The sequence below is a fragment of the Podarcis bocagei genome (assembly GCF_964188305.1).
Source record: "Podarcis bocagei genome assembly, chromosome: 3".
In the NCBI taxonomy this organism is placed as follows: domain Eukaryota; kingdom Metazoa; phylum Chordata; class Lepidosauria; order Squamata; family Lacertidae; genus Podarcis; species Podarcis bocagei.
Window position 1 is genome coordinate 100,609,628 of NC_138127.1, and position 27,159 is coordinate 100,636,786.

At 42.9% G+C, this 27,159-nt stretch overlaps 1 protein-coding gene across 3 annotated transcripts in view; it reads right to left on the bottom strand.

Annotated features, from left to right (window-relative positions):
• FANCL (FA complementation group L) overlaps positions 1-27,159 on the bottom strand; it is a 44,074-nt gene that overhangs the window by 12,440 nt on the left and 4,475 nt on the right. For all 3 annotated transcript variants that reach the window (XM_081188756.1, XM_081188755.1, XM_081188757.1), the window contains 5 exons: positions 24,120-24,180; positions 23,245-23,301; positions 19,649-19,746; positions 16,757-16,853; positions 3,110-3,178 (listed from right to left, as the gene is read on the bottom strand). In XM_081188756.1, coding sequence (XP_081044882.1) covers positions 3,110-3,178; positions 16,757-16,853; positions 19,649-19,746; positions 23,245-23,301; positions 24,120-24,180 — 382 coding nt within the window. The remainder of the gene's footprint in view (positions 1-3,109; positions 3,179-16,756; positions 16,854-19,648; positions 19,747-23,244; positions 23,302-24,119; positions 24,181-27,159) is intronic.

A 27,159-nucleotide genomic window follows, 5' to 3' on the forward strand; every position in this document is an offset into this window, starting at 1 on the left:
GGGATCTTGCCATCTTCCATTCTGTGGACATGACAAAGCCAGTGCAGACATCACTGAGACGGAGTGCAAACATGCTGGGAATGTGGGCTTGGGAGAGCACATTTTTGTTGGAGACTCTGTCCTACATTGCGGTGCCCAAATCTTCCAGACACAGCATATGTCAAAGGCACTGAGGCAATCAATGCAACACTTTACAAATCTGATATTCCAAAATAGAATTGTAAGCATAACGGGACTTATCTCTTGAGTCTTAATGTCCTGGCTGATGGTTTCAAAAGACTTCTCTCTCTTTGTGAGTAATGAAAAACAATATGTAAACTGGTTGTCTGACTGCACAGCTCACACGTGAGACAGAAATATCAGGTCGGGAAAGCACCAAGATTTGTAAAAGTACAAAAATGAAAAAAACAAAACAAAAACAAAACCCTGTCTTAGTGAGGACAGAGCATGTTCAGTAGCCACAGAATACTGACTTTTGGGAAGAAGAAAAATATGGAAAGAGAGGGAGGGATGCAATGGAGTATCATGGATGTGAGAAGGGCTCATTGTCTAAAACACTGAACAATACAGATGCCTCAAATTATGAAAGAGTTGCACACCCTTGATAAGATAACCTATGGTGCCTATAATGCCATCTGGGGAATTTGCAGGAGGATACTGAATATGGATGCTTTTTTCAGGCCTTTTGTAATACTTCTCCAAATTGGTGCACCCTGAACTTTCACAAACCACACAGCCATGCATGACAGAGTTTATGCTGCTCTGTAAAGCACCATGTTCTCTGACAGCACTACATTAAAAAAAATAAGCAAAATAATGTTTTCAATGTGAGAAACCTTTAGAAAATTAAGTATTTTGCATTCTTACCAGAGGGGGGCATCCCATGAACAGGACAAACTATTAATTCTATACAAATCATATATGGTACTCAAGTTTCTATATTTAACAGGAATGAAATGATTCCTAGTAACGATATTTTTTACTGGGTTAGAGTGTAGTATTTACAGCCATCATAAATACCAGCTCCCCGTATAAAGAATTATATTGAATTCAAATTCAAAGATTTTCAGCACCTTTAGACATCAAAATATTTGGGAATTCACATTAGATTGCTGCTCATGGGATAACATTTTAGTATCAGTCAGTGTGTTGCACTTGCACCTAAGAAAGAAAAAGAGTGGATTTCTCAGGGAGGCTGGCAAGCCACCACGACAGAAATGGAAAAGTATGGAAATGACAATTATTTGATTTATCTTTCAGTCTGAATTCACAAAAGCTATGCAGTCCTAAGCCCAAGGTGATTTCTGTATACTGTATTCTAATGCATTATGATGGTCATTTCACTATTAGAAACATCAAACTGCCTTATACTGAATCTACTATTTAGCTCATATTGCCTACACTGGCTGGCAACAGCTCTCTAGGATTTCAGACAGGAGTCTTCCCAGTCCCACCTGGAGATTCCAGAGACTGAACCTGGGACTTTTTGCATTCAAATCACACACTCATCTACTGAGCTATGTCTTTCTCTTGTTTAGCTTTCCCATATCATATCTTATTTGTGACTACTTTTGAAACATGTTTTTTCATGCTGTAAGCTGCCTTGTGAATGGGTTGAACTGTGGAAAGGTGGGATGCATATAAAATTATGTCTGAATATATGTATGTATGTTGGCTGGAGCTTCTTATCCCCATTTTCCAGGCTCCTTATCCCCAATCTAGACAAAGGACCCCTCACTGCTCCATCCTAAGATTACCCTCTGCATCCTATGGTGGGAAACTTGTATCATCATATCTACACTCATTCAGCATGTCTTGTAATGCTTTCCTTCTGCTGGATACTGCCCATTTTCCCTTTGTTTCATATAACCCTTCCCCTTTGGTAACTGACTTAAGTGCTTGTTCTCAAGATATGCTCTTCAATCTGCCTGGAAATGCAATGTTTTAAAACTTCATTTCCAGGACCGGTTGCTTCAACCCCAGCTAGTCACCCTACCCTCTCTCTCTCTCTCTCTCTCTCCCCCCCCCCTTGAGCCTTTGACTATTCTCCATGCTCCATGTTTGTTTTTCCTGGGTTACTCAGGGATCTTACAGGAATATGACCCTTCATGTTTTATTTCCTGGTGATTTTTTGACCTTTCCTCATTTTTGAAGAGTTCTAATTTCTAAAGAACCTGGTTGCCTGCCTGGAACCACACAGTTTGGGGCTCAAGGGTGACCTATCAGAGTTGTGATGTGAATAGTTTAAACAGTATATTCAGTTAAAGAATGGCTGTCTGTTGCACATAATTTTTCTCATTGTCTTTCATTGTTTGCTTTGCATATTATATATTGTTTAGTTGGAAGTCACCCAGGGAATATTTATTGATAGGAAGCTATTTAAGTTAAAATAATAGCAATAATAATATTCATCGTCTACAGCCTGACATGCAAGGATCTTGGACCAGCCAATGGAATTTGAAGACTTTTCTTTGGGCAGCTGAGCTTCATTACATATCAAATGTTGCATTTGAAACAGCTCTGACTTCCCACTGGATGGATGGTGGTTAACGGATAGAGGTTGAGTCCCAAGTAGACAGAAGATACCCCATTCTGGACAGAAACAGTATGTGGGGACTCCCGGGTCCAGAATGAGGTAACTGTGCCACTAAAGGGCCAGGTGCACAGCTCTGTATTGGGAAGTTTTTAATCTATGATGTTTTGGTGTTTTCCTTTATGCTTCATTGGAAGCTGCCCAGAGTGGCTGGTGCAACCCAGTCAGATGGTTGGGGTATAATAATAATAATAATAATAATAATAATAATAATAATAATAGTTGTTGTTGTTGTTATGAAGTGCAGAAAAATTGACCACTGACTCTCTGGATTTTGTCCTATTAATACTAAATACACAACTAAGTTTATTTATTTATGTAACAGGATTTATATACTGCTTAATCACACATAACCTCTAAGTTGATTACATAGAATATAAAATGTTCATTATGTTATTTTTTCCACATAAACGGAACAAAAGGAAGAGAGCTCAAGTTTATGTTAGACAAGGTCCTTGCAGAAGGCTAAGCAGGTAAGTTCGTTAACAACCGGAGAAAAGAAGGAAGGCTGCCTACCTCTGGAATCCAGGAGACAGAGAACTGAACTGGTAAGTCCACAAGGCAATCTGGTGGTTCTGTGGGATACTGAGACAGAAGTGTGGAAGTTCAACATTTTTACACCTTATGAGTGATTTTTTTTATTATTTTTTTGGCAATGTAAGCATACACTTAGCTGAGGTTAGTTTAAATAAATCCAAAGTTGAAGACAAAGGTAAACAGGACTAGCCCATCCATGAGACAGAGTGAGGCAGCCACCTCAGGCAGCAGAATCCAAGAGGCTCCACACAGGTGTGCTCCGCCTGCTGGAGAAGCAGCTGCAGTGGCTTCCAGTGAAATCTCACAGGATTATTGCAAGATTTCACCAGAATCTGGAAACCGAAGCTGCATAACCCCAATGAACAAGGCTTCAGCAGGGGCATCGCAGACATGGGCCACCCCTGAGAGTAAATAAAATTTGAATAAACCAGGTATTCTGGGGTTTGAAAGCAGACCTCTTTGGGAAGCACATAATATTAACAGGAAAAAACCTTTCTGCCTTATGTGCATCCTATATATAATATGTTACACAATCTCTTTCTATATATGCAAAGACAAAGTAGGGCATTTTCTTGTCACAAAAATCTCCTGGCCACCTGTCACAAGTTGAGCCCCAAGATGAGTTTTAAACTTAATAAACTGTCAGGGAACTGCCATCAGAGCATCAGGTGGTGGAGGGACTCAGGCAGGATGAAAGAGACTCAACTGCTGAAGCAGGGACCAGCAGGGGGAGGAGTGGGTCTCTGAGGGAATGCGAGCAGGAGGGAGGGCTCAGGGAGGCTTCCAGCGAAAACAGTGGGGAGGTATCGGAGTCTCCCATAGGGAGACCCATACCTCGCAGGAAACTGTCACGCCGTGAGTCCAGGAGACGCGTTTCCGTTAAGGAACTTCTTTGTTGGAAACGCTTCCGCAGACAGCCACTGTCGGACTCTACTAGTGACTAGAGCAGACATGTCTGAGGAGCTCCGTCACACACGGAGGTTTGTGGGGGCGCACAAACTCTGAGGGAGCACGTTTTCACGCACAAGCAGCTAATCAAACCCTCACAGCAGTCCGACAGTCTTTGTACGCTGCCTGTGCAAGAGAAGGCATCATGAGCGAACCAACCGGAACCGGAGGAGCAGGGGCTGGAGCTGGTCCAAGCTTGGAAGATAGATACCGAGCGTTGGAGGTTCAACTGGCCCTGCAGACGGCGAGGCTGGAGGAGAGAAGGGCTCAGGATGCAGACAAGAAGGGGAGAGCCACTCAATTCCCCAGAAAGGTACCAGGATTGGTGCAGAAATTTGGGGGGGACCCCAAGGACTACCATGCTTTTAGGACAGAGATGCAATATGCCCTTAATGTGCAGTTCGATGAGTTCCCTGATGAGGAATCGCGAGTTGCTTTTGTAATTGGGCATCTTGAGAAAGGGGCTAGAGACTGGGTTCGACCCCTAATGGCAACGCACAATGACATACTAAAGGACACAATGAAGTTCTTTCGTGCAATGGATATCATGTTTTCCAGCGATATTGAGGAAGGGGTGGTGCGCAGACAGCTAATGGCTTGTAAGCAGGGGAGTCGATCTGTCCGTGAATATTGGACTGAGTTTACCATGCTGATTCACAGACTGAGTTGGGATTTATCGGCGGCACCCGTTCAAATGCTATTTGAAGAAGGTCTTTCTTCGGGGGTGAAAGACGAGCTGGCACGGAGCCCCAGGGCGGAGTCTATGGATCAGCTGACCAAATCTGCGCTGACCATAGGAGCGCGGCAGGAGGCAAGAGCCTTGGAGAGGCGGGAAGGGAGAGGGGAACGTTGGAAGGAGTTCCGCATTCCAGACATTCCTGAGCCAGCTTTCCCGCCGGCAGAGCCGATGGAAATCGGAACAGCGCGCGCGCGCGCATTTTCAAAAACCAGCGAGGGAGCTAAGAAGGAGGGAAAGGGCCCCCGGAAATGCTATCTCTGCCAACAGCCAGGCCACTTTGCCAGAGTCTGCCCCCAGAGGAAGGAATGGCAAGGGATGGTGGGAGCTGTTGAGGGGGGAGAAGAAGGGGGAGCGGAGCAGGTAAAAGCCAACGCCTGGTTGCCACAATTGGGGCACTGCAGCCAGGCCAAAGAGCAGTGAAAGTGCCCGTGCCAGAAGCTCCTCGACCTGCTCTAGTGATTGAAGTGTCGCTAGAGCTGCAGAATGGGCACCCCCTAAAAATAAAGGCGCTATTGGACTCAGGCAGCTCCTGCAATTTTATGAGCAAGGAGTTTGTTGCTGAACACCAGATACAGACCATCCCTTTAAGCAACCCCCTGCAGGTGACCACGATTGATGGCAGGGAGTTGTTGGGAGGAGGAGTCCGCTTGCAGACTGTCCCAATGATAATGAGGGTGGCAAGGCACACAGAACTGATAGCGTTTAATGTGGCCACCCTGGGAGGCGCTCCCATTATTTTGGGAATGAGCTGGCTAGCTCTACATGATCCGCTGGTTGGCTGGCATCAAAGAGTGGTGTCCTTTGGTTCAGCACATTGCCTAGAACACTGCAAAGGGGAGAAGGGTTCAGTAGGGGCCCAAGCCACCCTAGCAGGGACTGAAGTAATGGGAAAGGTGAAGGTACCACCACAGTATGCAGATCTCAGCGACGTGTTCAGCGAGAAGGAAGCTGACCAACTACCACCTCATAGACCCTTTGATTGTCAGATCAATTTACTCCCTGGAGCACAGCTTCCCGTGGGCAAGTTGTATGCCATGTCAGACAGGGAAATGCAGGAGTTGCGAGGGTTCATTGACAAGAACCTGAAGAGAGGCTTCATCAGAGAGTCCAAAGCAGCAGGGGGGAGCCCAGTGTTCTTTGTGGACAAAAAAAATGCGGACAAGCCGAGACTTGTATGTGATTTTAGGCGGCTGAATGCAGTGACTGAACCGGTGGCGTTCCCTATGCCCAGAATTGATGATATTTTGACCATGGTGAGGAAGGGAAAGATTTTCACAAAGCTGGATCTAAGGGGGGCGTACAACCTGATACGCATAAGGAAAGGGGATGAATGGAAAACCACCATGTTTACCCCTTTGGGGGCGTTTGAATACCTCGTTATGCCATTTGGATTACAAGCAGGCTCCGCGTGTTTTCAATCTTTTATGAACCACGTGCTGGGCCCTTTGCTCTACAAGAATTGCGTTGCCTTTCTAGATGATGTGTTGGTGTATTCTGAGAGTGAGGAGCAACATGTGAGAGACGTCAGAGAAGTGTTGAGCAGACTGCAAGCCAACAGGCTGTGGGTCAAACTGGAGAAGTGTCGGTTCCATACCAAGGAGGTGGAATTCCTGGGGTACCGCCTGTCAGACAAGGGATTGGCCATGGATCCCGGCAAGGTACAGGCAGTGCTGGAATGGAAAACACCCAAAACCAAGAAGGATGTGCAGAGGTTCCTAGGGTTTGGAAACTTTTATCGTAAGTTCATCCGCAACTTCGCCCATCTGACGGCGCCCATCACTGACTGTCTCAGCAGTAAGAAGAAGTTTGTATGGACGGCGGAGGCGGGGCGAGCGTTTGAGGAACTGAAAAGGGCCTTCGCCTCTGAAGAACAACTTCTGCATGTGGATTTACGAAAGAAGCTAAGGGTTGAAACAGACGCATCTGACAGAGCCATAGGGGCGGTGCTTCTTCTGCAGCCGGGGAAGGAGGAGTCGGAGTGGCGTCCGTGTGCCTTCTTCTCGCGGAAGCTGAACAAATCCGAGAGGAACTACACGGTGTACGACCGAGAACTGCTTGCTATTCATGAGGCGTTCCGGAGATGGAGGCATCTGCTAGTTGGTGCACAACATAAAGTGCAAGTGTGCACGGACCATAAAAATCTAGAGTACTGGAGAACGGCGCGAGTGCTCAACCAAAGGCAGTTGAGATGGGCCCAAGAGTTCTCCAAATTTAACTTTGAGATTTGTTATGTGCCAGGCCCAGAGAATGTTAGGGCGGACGCTCTCTCACGCAAGCCTGAATATTTGGAGGGGGAGGGAGCACCCGAAGAAACCCATATCATTCCAGAGGACCGCTGGGTGTGTGGGGCGACTTTGGTGGGGCAAAGGGAATTGGTAGAGGGTACGGTGCAGGATGCATACGCCCAGGGGAAACTCAGGGATCTCAGAGGGGAGGAAGACAAACCCGGTGGTTTTGAGGAGAGAAATGGGGCATTGTATTATAAGGGAGCGTTATATATACCTGAAGGGGAATTGAGGGAGAAAGTACTCAAGCAGCTGCACGATAGCCCCACAGCAGGGCACTTTGGGCAACACAAAACCATGTGGCTGGTTACCAGGGAATTTTGGTGGCCCAAGGTCAGGGAAGATGTGCGGGAGTATGTGAGAGGGTGTGAACAATGCCAAAGAGCCAAGGGGGAGAGGCAGGCGCCGGCTGGTTTATTAGAACCACTGCCCACACCTGAGAGACCGTGGGAAGCAGTGGCAATAGATTTCATGACTGATCTGCCAAGGTCTAGAGGGAAAACAGCCATCATGGTTGTAGTAGACCTGTTAACTAAAATGGCCCACTTCATAGCCTGCTCACATGCGGTTACAGCAGAAGAAACCGCCAAATTGTTTGTAGAGAATGTGTTTAGGTTGCATGGCGCCCCCTTGAGGGTGGTTTCAGACCGAGGGAAACAATTTACTTCCAGGTTCTGGAGGAAGCTCATGAGCTTACTGCATGTAGAGGTTAATTTCTCGACGGCCCGTCATCCTGAAACCAACGGGCAGGCGGAAAGAGCAAATGGGGTTCTCCAACAATATTTGAGGTGTTATGTTAATGACAGAGAGAATGATTGGGTGGAGAAGCTGGCGTTGGCAGAATTTGCCTACAACAATGCAGAGAACGTGTCCACGGGGATGAGCCCCTTTTTGGCTAATCACGGGTGCCATCCCAGAGCCTTCCCAGGGGGGGAGGGGGAGAACTGGAGCGTTCCAGCTGCAGAACAGTTCGTGGAAGAAATGGAAGCGATCCATCGCCAGCTCCAACTCAACTTAAACAGGGCTAAGGAGGAATATAAGAGGCAAGCAGACAAAAACAGAAGGGAAGGTGAAAGCATCAGGGTGGGGGACCAGGTGTGGCTGTCAACCCAAGGGTTGCCATTCAAAGGAGGTTGTAAGAAATTAAGACCCAAAAGGCTGGGTCCGTTTGAAGTCATACAGCAGGTCAATCCAGTGGCTTTCAGGCTCCGGTTACCGAACCACATGAAGCTGCACCCAGTTTTTCACAGGTCGTTGCTGTCACCGTATAGAGGAGACAGTGAGGGGAGGGTCACTAGGGGACCAGCAATGGAGGAGAAGGAACACAGCTACCATGTAGCGGAGATCCTCGATTCCAGGTGGAAGGGAGATCAAGTAGAGTATTTGGTAATGTGGGAAGGGGAACCGGAGTCGGAAAACACCTGGGTTAGGGCAGAGGATGTCAATGACGAGGTTTTAATAGAGACTTTTCATCAGAGGTTCCCACGTAAACCTCAGCCTGTAGCGAGGTTCCGAAGGGAATACTTTGCCACCACCGACGAGGAAGAGGAGTTGGAGGGGTTCCCAGATTCTGAAGAGGAGGAGGATTCAGCTGGCCAGGACGACGATCGATGGAGAGAATTGTTCGAGACGTCAGAAGATGAGGAAGATTCGTTTCGGGGTTTTAGCCCTTCACCTCCCAGGGGGGAGGAATTGGGAGGGGGTGAGGGGGGCCCTGGAGGGGAGGTGGATGTCAGGGAACTGCCATCAGAGCATCAGGTGGTGGAGGGACTCAGGCAGGATGAAAGAGACTCAACTGCTGAAGCAGGGACCAGCAGGGGGAGGAGTGGGTCTCTGAGGGAATGCGAGCAGGAGGGAGGGCTCAGGGAGGCTTCCAGCGAAAACAGTGGGGAGGTATCGGAGTCTCCCATAGGGAGACCCATACCTCGCAGGAAACTGTCACGCCGTGAGTCCAGGAGACGCGTTTCCGTTAAGGAACTTCTTTGTTGGAAACGCTTCCGCAGACAGCCACTGTCGGACTCTACTAGTGACTAGAGCAGACATGTCTGAGGAGCTCCGTCACACACGGAGGTTTGTGGGGGCGCACAAACTCTGAGGGAGCACGTTTTCACGCACAAGCAGCTAATCAAACCCTCACATAAACCTAACAACACTGCTATATGCATAACTAAAGTTTTCTGGAACATATGGGAAGAAAACAAGAGGTGACTGATCCAGCATAACTGAAGTTAATGCTCCAATTTCCACTTATTTCAGTGCTCACACAAACTGTACATACATACATATTTATATAATGCAAGTCCTACTGATATAAGATGGACTTGTACATGCAACTGAACGCAATGTAGAAAACCAAGTTTGGCTGAAACTGAAAGAGAAGCGCTGATGAAAAGACCACTACCTTTCCCCTAATCCACCTTCATAAAACTCTTGATTAAAAGGCAGAACACGAACATTTGAGGTGTTAAGAGGAAGTGAGGTTAAATATAAATACAACTTAAACCTTCCCAAATGAATCCACCCAACATTAATCCTGGATACTTGCCACCTACTACTCTGAATGTATTATCCTTCTACTTTGTTTTCTAATACTATGGTCCCTGCTAAACTTAATTCAGTAGTAGACCACATCCAATTGGCTTTTATGGTAATGAAGTTTAGCTTCTCTATAACTTTATATCCGCTTCTGGTAATCTCTCACTGATTCTCACACCTGCTCCTCACCTATGCTACACTTACATTTATTTTTATTTCTCTGGCTACTTGGTATTCAAATTTACACTTATATTTTATTACACCTACCATGGTTCATGTCCCCTGCTGTACTTTCCATTTTTAAAGGAAACTTTTATGGCTTGCAAAAGCTCTTATGCTTTGTCAGTTTATCATGCTCTTTTCAGTCAGTTACACTAATGACTTTTGAACAAGTCACAAAATGAAGAGGGAGTGGTTAGGGAAATACAGCTGGAGAAGGGAAGGCATGCACGATTTTCTTCTGCCACACACCTTATCTGTAGGACAGTAGGTGTTGGGTTAAGTCATCCCACTTCCTGACAAATGATTGACCATAGAGGACAGTTTGGGTTGAGATGTGCAGACTATTAGCTTTTCAGCCTTTACTGCATTAGAGAGAAAATATATTAGGATAGAATAGAAAAGAGTCAGTGTGAAAATTAGTCTAGACTCTGTACCAGTTAGGTATACTTTTCTCAAAACATCACACAATGGAAGGGAAAAAGGAATAACAGTAAGTATGTGATTCTTGGCATGTTTACTGAGATGATCAGTGAGATTTACACCCTGTGGTTAGGATTGCAGTTGTGCAAGAGACAAGTACTCCTTACTGTATGCTTAAGTACTCCAGATTTTCTAAACATCATATGCCTGCAATTTTGATACATTTATGGAAGACCTAAATCGTTTAAAATGTGTTTTATACCTACTAACACACACAACCCCATGTTCAAGCACATCTGCATTTATTCTCAGCCTTTTAAAGACAAAATACAATGAATTGCCCAAGAAACTAACACAATCATTCTTCTGAGTTTAAAGAACCCAATGTCAGTTAACATTCTGCTTTCCTTTTACAGGATTGACTACACCACTCTCACTTATCAAGAAAGGTGTGGGCTTGCCCTATGCTTTTAAGAATATGAGTTCTACTTTATGTTTTTAGCTTATTGCCATAATGATGGACTCAGAAAACGAAACCAAGTCACAATAACGTGGATCTGAATTGGGGGCGGGGGAAGAGTTCACTGTAGTCTTCAATAAAACCTGGATTGTTACATATAGTAACATATTATTTTGTAGTAGATATTAAAAAATCATGGACATTTTCAACAAATATTACTAGTCAATAGTCCTTTTTCAAGGCATTCATATAGTGTCTATTAAAATAATGCAGTGCCTACAACCAGCGCTTGAATTAGAGGGGGAAAAGGGCCCACAAGCCCTCCACCCTGACTTCCATTCTTGGTAGCAAATCGTGTAGCCAAATCATGTAGCCTCCTAAAAACAGAGTTTAAGCAGAGCCCCCAGTCCCAACAATTCAAACATGTCAATACTTCTTTGCTGAATTGCTACCCAGAATAATAAACCCAATACAGTTGCGTCAATAGCAATTTTCTAACTTTGGTAAGGTGACAGGGAGTTACCTATAGGCTACTTCTTTCTCCAGATCCCAGCCCTCCTTTTTATGGTCTAGTTTCCACTGAGGAGCTAATCCATTTTTCTGAGTTATACCACTTTGGAGTCCACACAATCAATTAAATGTTAGGGAGAAGGGTTCCATCTTCTCTTCCATGTGCAGGAAATGTTATCATGTGGAGGAACATTCAATCACTTCACCACTCTCATAAAATCTGGTGCTGTGCAACCCAGATACAGGATTATCATTCCACAGAGATTTAGGCCTTTGGTTAGCATTTGCTAACATAAACTAGAGAATGGGGTGAACATAAATACATAAATGGAGCTCTTACTGGATTAGACCGATGGTCCATCTAACCCTACAATCTACTTCCAATGGTGCTCAACAAGAGGATTCCAGGAAGCACACAAACGGGCCAGGAGGCGTTTCCTACTATTGCTCCCAGTAGCTGATATTCAGCGATATACTACCTCTGAACAGAGAGGTTTCACCTAGCCATCATGACTAATAGCTACTGATAATCTTATCCTTCATTAATATGTTCAATCCCCACTTAGAGCTATCTAAGCCAATGTCCATCATTACATCTTGCGGGAGCAAATTCTATAAATTAATTATGTGTTATGAGAAGAAGTGCTTTCTTGATTTTTCTGTCTATCCATTTCATTGTATATATAAACAGACTTCTAGTACTATAGAAAAGGGGAGAAAATTCTATTCATATTCTTTCCACCATGCATTTTATAAACCTCCTTCAAGAATGGAAGAGAGTAGAATTCACAGAGACAGGAACAGGAAGGAGAGAGAAAATAAGCCTGTAGTACTCTCCCCATCATGATTAGATTGGCAGTATCACATCTACACCAAGAACCTTCTAACACCTATTAAGAAAAAGCATTGTATGTAGGAATATTAGAACAGCTCTTCAAAAATGCAGAACCCCTGCATAGCTTTTAGAATACTATCAGGCAAGATCCAGCCAAAACTGAGCACTTTTCAGTACCATACGTCCTATTGATTGCAATGGCAGAATTTAATATATACTTTGAAAAAATGGGATTTAAATAAATTTAGTTTTGGTGGACTATGCCCAAACATTTTCTGCTTGACATTCTTTAAATAAAAAATAACATGAATGAGCATCATTGCATAGTGTATTTATTACATATATTACCAGAAATCAAATCCCTGTGTCACCAAGCACACGTTTTATATATTAATTTTCTCCCTTGGCAAGTTTAAATGCCAGACACATTTTTAAAAAGGACAAACACAATTGATCCTTTCATCACTATAATCTTGTGAAACAGAGTTGATTGATGACCACTAGGTACAACTGGCAACTTGCATAATCTGGTCACTGCACAGTAAAACTAAAATTGTTACTTCCTCTTCCAACAACATACTCACTTTAGATAAAACAAAGCTATGAAGAATTAGTGCAAAATAATTTGAATTTGCAACACTCTTGGCTTCTGCAAGAATCTGACTTAATGGGACCGCTATTTTGTGCAAGGAACATTTTAACTGATGCAGTGAAGGATTTGGAATTTCACCCTGTAAGCTCTCATTAAACTTAAAGAAATCAGAATTTTGATTTAAAGATTTAAAGTGAGAGTTGTAAAATGAATCAAAAGAGACTGGGCTCAGAGTACTGGAGTCACCAGATTAAATTGAAGGTGCAACAGGTCTAACTCCACCAGACCCAGATGACAATCCTACCGTTGCCCTGAACCTACCAACATCTATTTACAGGATCATATTCTCTCACATCAGCCTGCTCAATTATTAAGGTAAAAATCAGAGGCTCTTCTCCAAATCCTCCCACTGTCTAAACATGAGGGAGCTGGTGACTGGAGAAATGGCCTTTTAAGTACTGGCACCACACATGTGGAATGCCCTACCTGGAGGGGTTTACTTTTACCAATTTGAGGTGAGTGTAATAATGTGACCTAACCTACGTATTAGTGTTCACATATATGGGAGTGTAGCAGGAACCCCCCACCCCAATCATTCAGTCTGTATAACCTTCACACACTCACACTCACACACTACATATGCCACACTTCTGTTATAAATTCATAGAAAAATCGGATTTGCACTGTTCCATTTTTATTTTACTCCATATGACAAGGATTATCAAAGGGGGGTGGCCTGGTTCTGGTCAGCCATAATCCCTTCACCATCCCAGCACATCCACAGGAGCCCTGCCCAGTTGCTATGCCAACCCTGATGGTCCTAGACAGAAGACCATCAAGATCACAAAGAACTTGCATATGGGAGTGGATTCAGCATGGACTGAAACAAAGGAAAATGATCAGATCTTCCCTCTGGGGGCAGGAAACTGCCAACTCCCCTTTGTCTCCTGGAAGTGACTCATGGGGAGGGAGAAAGGAGGAACCAGCCAGGTGACAGGACACTCAGGTTACCACCACAACTCCTCCCTCAACCCCTCCTTTCTGTAATGTATGCATGATGTTTCTGGGGGTGGGCTTGACCTAGAGGATGGGAATTTCAAAAGTTTTTATAAGGTCTTGCACACCATCCTTCTGGGTCTTTCCTCTCTCCTGCAAGTGAGGGGAACACCCTGTTGCAACAGTTCAATAAAGGCCAAGCCTACAGGCTGCTGTTTTGCTCCAAATTATCCTGGTTGGTGTCTTTATTTTGTCCAAGGGAGCCCTCGGATTTTTCCGGTAACAGGAGGAACACAAATAGCGTCTCATTAAGAGTATAAAATTTGTTACAAAAGGGAAATACTGACATACAGGTTGCTGCAGAAATAAGAAGTCAATTATGCAGGTGATATTTAAATTGAACCAGAAACTTTGAGATTAAAGTTAAAAGTTGGTAGAGGTAGAAGAGCCCTAGTGCCCTCCTAGAGGATAACTTGATTGAGTCACAGAAAAGAACAGATATTTGCATTTTAAAGAAGTCTCATGCTACTAAGCATAGCTGGTGAAGAGTCCCTTCTAGTGCAGACAACAGGCATTGTCTCTCTTGTCTTTTCTAACAAAATAAATTAGAAAACAAGATGAATAGTGTATATGCTGATAAAGGACCACAAGTTCAACCTTGCCATTGTTGTCTCAAGCATCTTCTTGATATGCCTTCTATGGACAACATGGAGATTTGTTACGGCATACATAGTACAACAAACAGTAAGGCTGAGCTCTTCAGTAATAGCAAGCAAATACATTCATTTACCCAGTCTTTTCAGCATGCAAGCAGGTTTTAATCTGATTATGTTTACTGGCAGCTGCTGTTTTTTTACCTGTGTGTGTGTGTTTTAAAAAAATATTCTGCCATTGTTAATTTATATTCTTTTATCTGATATTGTTATGACTGTTGCAAACCACTGCGGGAGTTTTGTTAACTAAAGAATAGCACAGAAATGTTTTAAATGAAAAGCAAACAAATAACCACATGCCAGAGCCAGCTACAGAAGAGCGCTTCGTAGGAGTCATTTAGACCTCTCTCTTTCCAAACCATCTTACAGGGGGGTGGGGGAATCTGTAACCTGTACTCCACACACATGCCAAGGAGCCACAATTGTGGCCAAGTAATCCATAAGCAGGCTGATCGCCGAAGAATTGATGCTTTTGAATTATGGTGCTGGAGGAGACTCTTGAGAGTCCCATGGACTGCAAGAAGATCAAACGTATCCATTCTTAAGGAAATCAGCCCTGAGTGCTCACTGGAAGGACAGATCCTGAAGCTGAGACTCCAATACTTTGGCCACCTCATGAGAAGAGAAGACTCCCTGGAAAAGACCCTGATGTTGGGAAAGATGGAGGGCACAAGGAGAAAGGGACGACAGAGGACGAGATGGTTGGACAGTGTTCTCGAAGCTACAAACATGAGTCTGACCAAACTGCGGGAGGCAGTGGAAGACAGGAGTGCCTGGCGTGCTCTGGTCCATGGGGTCACAACTAAACGACTAAACAACAACAACAATCCATATGCAGGGAGTTGTTTCTTGTTCAAGGGAAGGCCACTTCTACGTAGATAAAATTCAACTAGGAAAACATTCAGCTAATACAAAGCCCATTATCATTAGAGAGCTTCAAAACTGACCAATGATGAAGTGAAATGGATACATTTAAAGCCCACACCAAGCCAAAAGGATATTAAATAGTTTCTACTGGCAAAATCACTGATGTAGAATTTTTACTTTGGATAGTTACTTTCTATCAGAAACTTCTACAGGTTGCAATTACAGTGGTACCTCGGGTTACATACGCTTCAGGTTACAGACTCTGCTAACCCAGAAATAGTACCTCGGGTTAAGAACTTGGCTTCAGGATGAGAACAGAAATCATGCTCTGGTGGCACGGTGGCAGCAGGAGGCCCCATTAGCTAAAGTGGTGCTTCAGGTTAAGAACAGTTTCAGGTTAAGTACAGACCTCCAGAACGAATTAAGTACTTAACCCGAGGTACCACTGTACATCACAAAGCTACCTGTCTTTAATTGACCATTCTAAAATTAGCTAAAACATACCGTATTTTTCGCTCTATAACACGCACCTGACCATAACACGCACGTAATTTTTAGAGGAAAACAAGAAAAAAAAATATTCTAAATGAAACAGTGGATGTATGATTTTTGTGGTTCATGCTGTGGCCACAGACATGTGATCTGACGGTGAGTTTGGAGTAGCCTAATGCAAAAATCCTGAGGATCCATGTGGATCCATGCTTTGTAACGTTTTTGCGCCATTGCGGTCCCATGAAACAGTGGGTGCGTGTGTGTTTTTTGGTGCAGGCTGTAGCCATGGACATGCAATGTGATCTGATGGTGAATTTGGGGTGACCCAGTGCAAAAATCCTGAGGATCCATGTGGATCCGTGCTTTGTAACCATGTTTTAAGTGGGGAAGGAAGGAAAAGCACTCAAGGGACAAGGAGCACGTGTGAGGTGTGTGGAGAAGGATGCTGCTAATAACGCAGGCAAGGGGTTTAAGGGGAGAAGGAACACACGTGGGGTGTGTGGAGGATGCTGCTAATGATGCAGAAGAGGGGTATAAGGGGAGAAGGCTCCTCTCCTCTCCTGCTTTGCTCCTTTAAAACAAGCAGGCTCTGCTTCTCTCCCTCCTCCACGGCTTGGCTCGCTGAAAAACTTTGCTGCTATTTAGCGAGCTGAGTGGGGAGAAGAGAGGGACAGAGAGCACGGTTGCTTTAAAGGAGCCAACTGGACAGGAGCCGCTTACACAGCTGCTTGGCTGCTTCAAAGCAAGTGACATAGGAGGGAAGGAAGGGGAAATATGCATCCTCTGCTCACGACTGCAGCAGATCCCCCCGCCATCCGCAGGCATTCGCTCCATAACACGCAGAGACATTTCCCCTTACTTTCTAGGAAGAAAAAAGTGTGTGTTATGGAGTGAAAAATACGGTATATCAATTTTAATATTACTCAACAGATCAACTACTAAAAATATATCTGAGGCACAAGTCATAGAAATGTACTTTCCCATTCCCAAAACCATAAAAACATTCATTCACCTTTGGATTTAATTTCAATGTTATTAGATGTTCCCGGCCACAGGAATCTTCTGCTTTTAACCTGATGGTACTAAAACCAGGATCTACAAAAACAACCCTGGAAGAAGAACGGAAACAAGTTCTGGTGTAATTTCATTTATGCCTTACCCCTATTAGTCTGTTACAAATATATTAATCAGAAATAATCTGTATGACAGCCATTTCTGCTGTTGCAGATTTATCACTGAAATACACCGGCCAGCTGCTTAATGCAGTCATATATCTCTGAGTTATTTACATTGTGTGTCAGGGCTCACGCTGTGGTCAGTGAGCACTACGTTTCAGTTTTCCATCACTGGAACCTTTGGCACACACAGCATGTTCTTGTCAGCCTACACTTATCTACACATTAAACTTCCTGTCAACTATTTGATCCATTTTTGCAGTTTCTTAAAGTAGAAGACTTTTGTGCTTGGATTTCCTTCTTCAATGAACTTTTTCATTATAATTATTATTATTTAATATATGTTATATTTGTTAATCATTTTTTACAAAATGTCTCAGACTTACAAAATATTACAATAAAGTTATTCAATATTTAAAATACAAAACACATAATAAAACATAATATAAGTGCTCATCCATCACCTAGCAGTCAGGCCACGATCGATGTTACATGCTCGGACTGTCCTATTCCGGTCAACAAATTATAAATACAGGTACAGTAGGAAATTCAGCACAGCAATTTATATACGATTAGTAATCTTTGTTAAAGCATTATCTTGCATTGTGGCAAGAAGACCACTTTTAGATTATGTGAAATTTCAATGGATAACAAGTAGCAGAAGATTTGAGTCACACTACAGCAGTGTTTCCCAACCTTTTTTGGGCAAAGGCACACTTGTTTGATGAAAAAAATCTCGAGGCACACCACCATTACAGCCCCGTGACGTCAGCGCGCAGCGTCACGCCGGGAGGGACGCACGAAAGTGTAAGTTTCAATTTTTTCCCCTCCCCCTTGCCGGGGAACCTCCAAGCTTTGGGGGTGGGGGGGGGAGGAGGCAGCAAAGCGAGGCAGGAAGGAGAGCGCGGCTTGGCTGGGTGAGCTTTGGCAGGGGCAGGGAATGAGAGCCGCGAGGCGGGCGCTGCGGACGGAGGCGCTGCCCGCCGAGCTCGCAGGCAGCCAGGCAGGCAGACGGCGAGAGCCCCGCGCTGGGCGGCCTCTCCACGCCGCCGCCGCCCCGCCTCTCGCCGCCCAACTCGCCCGCCTCCCTCCAGGCAACATCTCGCGGCACACCAGGCAACATCTCGTGGCACACTAGTGTGCCGCGGAACAGTGGTTGGGAAACACTGCACTACAGATTATGCATACAGAAGTTCTACTGTAAAAGAGTCAGATGAAACAGAAATGCAAACAGAACTGGGTACAAGAAGAAGCTTTGCTTTCAGCTGTGTTCCAAGTTACTGTTAATGTTAGGAACACAGGAAGCTGCCATATTTATATCAAGTCATAACCTTGGTCCATCTAACTCAGTATTGTCTACGGCTGGCAATAGCTTTCTGGGTTTGAAATAGGGCTGTCTCCCAGCTTGACCTGGAAATACCAGGGACTGAACCTTAGATTTTCTGCATGCAAAGCAGATGCTCTTACAAGTAAGCTATGGCCCTTTCCACTGCATAATTATCACAATGGTTTTATGTTGTTAAGCTTTTTTTGGCAAAACAGCAAAATAAAGACACTTTTGAGCTATTTTTAAGGAAAATTGGCAAAAACGGCACTGCCGACATGGGTTGCCATATGCCCAGATTTTCCTGGACCTTTTGCCAATTTACGCCCGGACACTGCTTCCGACTGCAGTATTCCAGGTATATCAGGGAAATTCCAGACATGTGGCAACCCTAGCAGAAGCAGTGTCCACCACTTCCTCCTTCCCCATTCGTAGGGTTGCAATAAAGGAAATTGTATTCTGCGTAAACTGACTAACATAGGTCCATTAATCTGACTCCAAGTAAGTTAGCTGAATACAACCCACAGAGTCCTTCTATATGCAATACATAACTATTACCCCATGGTTCCGGATAAGGATTCAAGGTGTAGATCTCTGCAATAGCAAATGAAGAGGGGTGTGTGCAGAGTGGGATTCTGAGGGGGCTCTGTACCATGAGTTGTTTTTCTCTATGTCAGCCAGGTTTGAGACAAGTGATTTCTGTCCATGGGAGGGCATTAAGAAATGTTACTTGTACAGATGGATTTGGAGCTCCAGAGGTTACCCCTTGCTTTCTCCTATGTGCATTTTGCTACCCACTCACTACCTTTTTGGTTCCGCACAGCTGCTTTGGAGGTTGCCACCCTTCCCCAGCCAATTGATACAGGGAGGAAGATAAAGCCTTGTAGCTTCTATCAGGGCACAGCATGATGTACCTCCTCCAAGAATGAAATGAGTACTCCTGTGTAACTAGGATAGCGTTTTGCATCTGTTATTCTGGAAGACCCCCTTCCTCTGTCTACCCTATAATAATCAGGGAAGAGGGAAAGTAAGAGTAAAGCTCTGACTTTCTCAATTTGTCCTTTCTTCTTCTTTTCTTTTTTTTTCTTTTTAAGGAAACCAGCAAAAAAAAGAATGGAGTCAAAGACCAGTTACCCTAACTGCCCTGAGGGGAATCCCAATTACATACTACATAAACTCTGTGGAAGAGACTTTCAATTGGAAACAAGATTTGACCTGTAGGTTCTTCTTAAGACCTTTTAAAAAATCTATGTTAAGAACTTAATTAAAGGCTAGTTATAATAACAAAAGCTATTTAAACATAATAACCCATTAGTGAAACCTGAAAATACTATTTCTTCAGGAACAAGCATGTTAAATTTACTAAACAGTTTATTCAAGATCACAATTATTAAACATGGCATACTTATTCCATCCCAAAGTTTCTATATCTCCGATGACACCAGAGTAATAGTATGGAGATGGAGGCGCATGAACTTCTTGTGTGTTTCTCAAAGCAACTTCCTGTTGAAAAAGATAGCATCTTATACGTTTGTCAAGTGTTAAACAACTTAGAAATATATATATACTGATTGTATACATTCAGATGAATCCCAATCCAGCTAAGGTTAGTCATGGCTAACAATGCAAATCTATATGTCTATTCAAAAGACACTCATAATTAAAATGAGTTTCCTTGTTTTCAGCAAGGCTTATGGATGCAATCTTATGCACATTTACTCAGAAGTTTCGGTGTATTCGATGGAACTTACACTGAGGTAAGTGTGTGAAGGCTATGGACACTTACTTGCTAGAGTTTGATTCCTCTACACCTCAAGCCTTGCTGGCAGGGCCTTGTCAGCACCACAAAACTCGTCCCTTCCTGCTTCTCCGGTGCTCAGCTCATGGCTTAGCCTGGTTGCTCAGGTATGCCAGGAGTGGATTCCAAGCACCTCACGGAGGAGAGACCCGTAGTAGTAGCTGACACCACAACTCCCACAGGGCTTGCTCCAGGAGCACCGAGGAACAGACTCTGCTTGAACAGACTCTGCCTCTCCAGAATAAAACTATTTTACCCCATCAGCCTCGCCTTTTTCTCCCAATAACTCTTGTACTCTTTGCACCCAAAGGAAAAGGGAAGAACCAAGATAGCATATCCTTTCTCCTTTTAACGAGAAGTGATGTGTGCCTTAACAGTAATTAAAGGAAAGTCTGGGCATTGAGGCTTCAGTTCTGTACACTTTGGAGTAAGTCCAATTGAACTCACTGTGACTTGCTTCTGAGTAGACATGTACAAGATAGCACCATATCATAATTGCTCATTTGACAGCACAGTGTGCGCTGTCTTCTGCGTAGATCTACATTGGTTTTATACCATATTAAATTCATAATAGTTTTTTTGTCATTATGTATTTTCTCAATTAATGAAGCCTAAAATTGCAACAATTGGAATGACGGGGTTTGCATTTTCATTTTTTATTTTTTTGAGGTTAAAAGGGGGTCCTCATACTAATAAAGGTTGGGTCCATTAAACTGCTTTTGAACCCTCTGGTAGAAATCTCTCCACATTTTTAATCAGGCATTGTCAATGCATATATGAATACAAATTTGAAGCATGCTTCAGAGATTTTTTAAAAATGGGAACACTCAAACACTCTGGCTAGAAGGACACCGTGAAAAGAAAGGGATACATAAAACCTATGTCTAGTGGAACTACCTATTAAAAAATTCACAACCACTGACCAAGTTCCTTCTGGAAATATACTCCAGTATGATTCAGAAAATGAAGCTCAGAGCTATCAAAAAGTTTAATATGAGGCATCCTAAAAAAATGAAGAGTAGTATGATAGAAACATCATGACAGTTTCCAACTTTATTTCCAACTACAAGTTCTAAGAGCTTATCAGGTGATAAATCTCAGCCTTTCACCTTGCCACAATCTACTGGCAGCAGAACAACAAACTGTCCACACCAAATGGATTGCAAATGATAGCCTTGCTGCATGGGTTAGCTGTGGTTTTTGTCTTTTGAAACAGAAAAATAAAAAAGATCTGTGTGCTCCAGAGCTCAGGAAGGGGAGGACACACTCTTAGGGTAAAAAAGAGAAGAAGAAAAATCATGAAATGGTAGAATTTTTGCCGGGAGAGGGAAAGAAAACATGAAATCCTTGCTGGTGTCTGCAGTTTTCTTTTTTAAAGGGTTACATGGGCACGTACGCACTTGAGTGGCACAATGAGAGAGCAATCAACCTCTAAAAGAAATTATAAGAAGTCATAAAATAGTGCAGATATGAAGGGAATTATGCTGCTCATCAGTAGACAGTCAGAAGCACTATCCAAGAGGTGCCCTCATGTAGCAGTATCATTTCGCACAGCATTTGCAGAAGAAATGCACAAAAGCGTATCATTTAACCTGCAACAAAATATTGTTGCCTGAGTGCTGGAAAAATATGATATGCTACTCAAGAAGAATCTGGATCTTCTGCAACAAGTGTATAACTGCTGCACATTCACTGTGCTAAAAAATATAGTTAAAAAAAGTCCTCAGCACTAAACATTATCAGCAAACAGGAAAAATATTTAAAGAAAAGCAAGTTTAAACAAAGTGTTATGTACTCTCAATTGTACTTAAAAAAACAACCAGTGTCATAGAGAGCCTCTTTAGATCCAGCTGAAAATAGCTCAGGGTTTCTCCAAAATATCCAAATCCCCAGGTTCTGAAATTTAACATTTTCACAGGAATGAAACTGTGGTTCTTTTGAAGTTGCAACTGGATTTCACCTTGCAACGGTTGGTTCCTATTCCATTTCTGCTTGGCAAGGTATAAATCAGAAACCATGGCCATGGTAAAATCAGAACAAAATAAAGCATGCCTCTCATTTTTTAGCTCTGGAATCACCTTTATGATGGATATATAGGCAATAAAGAGATATTCTTACACTAGTAATACTGTGCTACACATAACATACCCAAGAACTTAAATAGGCAGGTAAATTAATGGATGCACATTGCCTCATATTCCTCCTTTATGGCCAGCAATGAAGTTATGAGGTAACCGTTTTCCTCCCTTCTAGTCTGAAAGATATTCAGCCTGTTCAAACAAGCTCTATGCAGGGGTTACCAATCCAAGAAATAAACATGAGGGGCACAATGGGGCACACTAGCTATGCCTCCTCTGTCATTGTTTTTCCATTCTGTGTTTAGAAGGTTCCAAAATGTACGAGTCTCCACAAATCAAAAAGGCTCTCTTCTTCAAACAGCCATCTTCCACAAATTTGAAGGTAATGAAAACAACGAAGAGGTTTGCAAATGCATGGAACATTGCTTTAACTGAGTGTTGCTTTAGACATAGACAAATAGTCCAGGGCAAAGTCAAATCAGTCCATTTTGATGCGGACTGATTCTCACTTTTAAAAAAATTATATAAATTGAGAGAGTCATACAAGCATTCCTCCCATGAGTCACTCATCATTGTGGTTGGGGTCTAGAGACTCTTCCTCAAATTTGTGCTACTGTATATATAACTGCATCGCTGTAATTAGATTTTTATACTGAATATGCTCCATGTATGGTTCTGCTATTGTTTACATGGTTATGTGTCAGTTTGTACATATCTTTATGACAAATCAATTTTTAAAAGTGGAAAAACAAAAATAACAAAGGGGATAAAATCAGCACACCCATCCCCACTGCTCCCTCTCATGTGTTTACTTCGTGGTTTTTGTAACATGACATAATACAAGGCTAATAAAAGGCTACACTTGAAAAGGAGTAACTTGAAACAGTTGCATTTGGAAAACCACAGCCTAGTTTCTAACTAGTAACTTGTAAAAAGAGGTTACATAAGCAATAGTATTGGCCATTACATTGCAGATACAACACAATTCCAGAAGGATCATATGAAAAACTGCAATTGTTATGGAAGATTAGCAAATAGGGTATCTTGCTTATTATACAAGTAAGTAAAAGTAAACAGTAAGGAGACAAATTAGGATCACTAATCCTCTGTAATATAGTTCCTCACCAAAACAGTCTTCAACTCCACCATGAAACTGACTAGATCCGAAGAGTGCTGCAACCGCTGAAAAACACATTCCTTTTTGTTAATTATTTCATGTAATGCTTTGTGCTAATATTCTTGCATTGGCCTGTTTTTTATCATAAAGCATATGAGTGCTACCATTAAAGCTAGACAGGACTCCATTTCGAAGCAAGTGAGAAATAAAAAATGACCCCGTGGCTTCAACATTTCGAGAAAAATATCTCTACACACAAACCCCCCAATCTCTTCTGAAGGGTTTCCAGAAAGTCTCTCACTCAACATAGAAACATGCCTTGTACCAAGTCAGACCATTGGTCCACCTAGCTCAGTACTGTCTGGCTGTGGCTCTCTGAGATTTCAGAGAAGTCTTCTTCCAGCCCTACCAGAAGATGCCTAGGACCTTCTGTGTGCAAAGCAGAAGCTCTACCACTGAGCTACAGCCCTTCCTCCTATTGTAGAAAACCTGTAGTGAAGCAGATGACTACATGACCATGACTTTATTCCCACATTGTCCTCCCATCATCCTCAGAAGTCAGAATGCCAGAGCTCTCAAAGAGAGATTATCAGTCAACCAAGCTTGGAGCAAATTCTTCTCCCTATCTAATAGGAAGAGCACTCCATAAGACTTCATTGTAGGATTCAGCTTCCCCTACTCAGGGTCAGGGTCATAAGCAGACTCACTTTTGATGTGATCTGAAAATTAATTTACTTTGAAGCATTTCTACAGAAGACAACAGAGTCGCTTTAAATATATACTTACAAGCAAATGGGTTGTAGGCTACAGGCCTTCTCAAGTATTTATAACATCACTAGCTACTGGAATTCAGTAAGTTCAGCAACACGTTTCACAAACATACCTGTTTTAGAATTTGTTGGTATCCATCCAACAACTTTTTCAAGTACCAGCTACACTGTATCCTACAAAATATAAAATCATCCATATGAAGTAGATTAGAAGACTAACATTAAAATGAGTGCTTTCTGGTAGTTTTATGTACACTGAAAGGAAAATATAACACACACAATAACATATCCTTTATTTTAAGAAATTTTAGTTTCTTGTATGTTATGTCATCTACCATGATACATGAATTTCAAATGTATATGTTTACCAAATGTGCTCTATAAAAATGCCTAATATTCTCTGGAACAGAGTGCTGTATTATCCCATAGGAAATGCTATTTTCAATGCACTTTATTAAGGTGCATGGTAAGTGAAGTATGAAATATAACAAACTGTAACAGATTTTTAAACTTTCAATTAGCTAACACTTTTTTTATTATTAAGCTTCACTTTCCTCTATTAAGCTTCAGTACAGTGGTATTTCGGGTTACAGACGCTTCAGGTTACAGACTCCACTAACCCAGAAATAGTACCTCGGGTTAAGAACTTTGCTTCAGGATGAGAACAGAAATTGTGTGGCGGCAGTGCAGCGGCAGCGGGAGGCCCTGTTAGCTAAAGTGGTACCTCAGGTTAAGAACAGTTTCAGGTTAAGAACGGACCTCCAGAATGAATTACGTTCTTAACCCAAGGTACCACTGTAGTAGTACACTGGAAAACACATTTCTGATTGTAACATAATTTCAGAAAGCCTGAGGTAATTTCCAATTCTGACTCTCTGATCACAAGGTTGCAAAACTTAGCATAATTACAACAAAACATGAAGAAAACCAGTCTCCATAAAACTGAAAGTGCTGTTAGTCATTCTAAATCCTGAACAATAAAAAAGAAAAGAAAAAAACATTCAGTTTATGAAAATCAATATTCATCTTTAGAGGGAAGTACCTGTATTTTTCCATGTACTGTATATTTTTTGAACCCAAAATTTAGAAATTTAGAACTTGCTCAGCTGGGGGGGGGGTGTCACCCTGTTGAGCTTTTCTTGGCTTTCTCCAGGGCAACGATGCTACATGCCAAGCAAAGGGGTGGAGCAGGCCCAGGATGCACTTCCCTCAGAGAGTTTTTGGCACAGCCACAGGGCTCCAGTTGCCACCCCATACCTTGCTCTTTTTGTGGCGCAGCTCAAAGACCTGCACCCGTGTGTGCACGCATGAGAAAGAGCACTGCGTGCGGCTGGGGAAGGAGGAAAGGAGGCGGCAATGCTTACAGGGAGCTGCGCATACCTCCCATGGCAGAAGCTTTCATAGTGTTTTTTTTTAACCCCTGTGCATTCACCATCTGTGTATAAGACGATCCCCAATTTTGGACTATATTTTATTTTAGCAAAAAACATAGTCTTATATTATAGTATGCATTTTTGTGCTTTTATATTGTGAACTGCCCTGTGATTTTCAGATGAAGGCAGCATAGAAATGAAATAAATAACACAAACAAATAAATTAAAACATCTAATTAAGTAAGTATGAAAGCATACTTACTTAAAGCTCCTATGTGATCAGCACTGATGTCACATCAATCTTCATGAAGCATGTTCAAAGGTGCAATTGTGTTTTCCACTACTGGATGCCACACCTCCTCCCCGATCCCACCCACCACTACAAAGCATAGATGTTTCTATAGTAGCTATAAGGAACTGATAACATGCCTCAGTAAGACTACATCTGTTCAGGACAGGAAAACGTGCATCAATTATCATGTTCTTCTAATTAAATAGCTTCATTGGTAAGGGCTATAATTCAAGTTTAAAATGGCTGCTTGTCACATTATATACTATGCCAACCACAATCAGTAGTTTTTAAAAAATACTGGGGCAAAAATGCTTTCTGCTTGTCTCCACTGAAACTATTTGCCTTTTTTGTAATTTATTTATCTGAGAGCTTTAACCCTGCTCTTAAGCAAGCAAGCAAGCAAAAAGCTCTGTGATACCTTGGGAAGGTACAGTGGTACCTCGGGTTACGAACTTAATTCATTCCAGAGGTCCGTTCTTAACCAGAATCACTCTTAATCTAAGTACCACTTTAGCTAATGCCCCCCCCCCGCCACCACGCCGTGTAATTTCTGTTCTCATCCTGTGGCAAAGTTCTTAACCTGAGGTACTACTTCTGGGTTAGCGGAGTTTGTAACGTGAAGTGTTGGTAACCCGAGGTGTTGGTAACCCGAGGTACCGCTGTAATAAGATAGCCCTTGACCTCAGGCGCAGTGGCATAGTGTGTGGGGGGGTCACGGGGCATTTGCCCAGGGCACAAAATTGTTAGGGGGCGCAGAATTTCAACATCCAGTGCTGCCTCAATACAGCTATGCACTTCCATCACTGGGCTCAGTTGAAAATGGCTTCTCCATGCGAACCATGAAGTAACCTCTCCAGACAACGAAACACTTTCTTATTTCTGCAGCTGTGATCTCCTGGGTGATGTGGAAGCTGATAGGCAGTTGAATGAGCATGTATACTCCATCTATTTCCCTCCCTCCTACCCCCCTCCACATGGTCCTGGGCATTGGCAACCTATGCTATGCCACTGTACAATCCAAAAGATACAACCCAAAAGGAAAAGGGATTAGAGAGGAAGAAAGTTCTCAGCTACGAAGTTCTTGTAACAACTGCCATGAAAAATAGTTCAAAGAGCATGTGTTTTCATAGAACTGTAGAGTTGGAAGGGACCATGGGGGTCATCTCCTCCAACCCCCAGGAATGCAGGAATCATTTGCCCAATGGTGAGGCTTGAATTCACAACCCTGAGATTAAGCGTCTCATGCTCTCCCCACTGAGTAATCAGAGTGGTTGGTTCTGTCACTCATGTTGGATGATGTCACTTTCTTGCCTGTCAATTATACCAAGCTACTAAGGGAATAGCAGTAGAAAAGGGGAATTTTGAGGAATTCTGAGTGAGTTACTCTTGCAGAAGTTCAAACGAAGCTTCCAAAACTCTGTCAGCCAGAAGAAACTGACTGGGAAGCCTGTGCAAATGAAACTGGTGGTGGCATAGGATGAGGAGAGT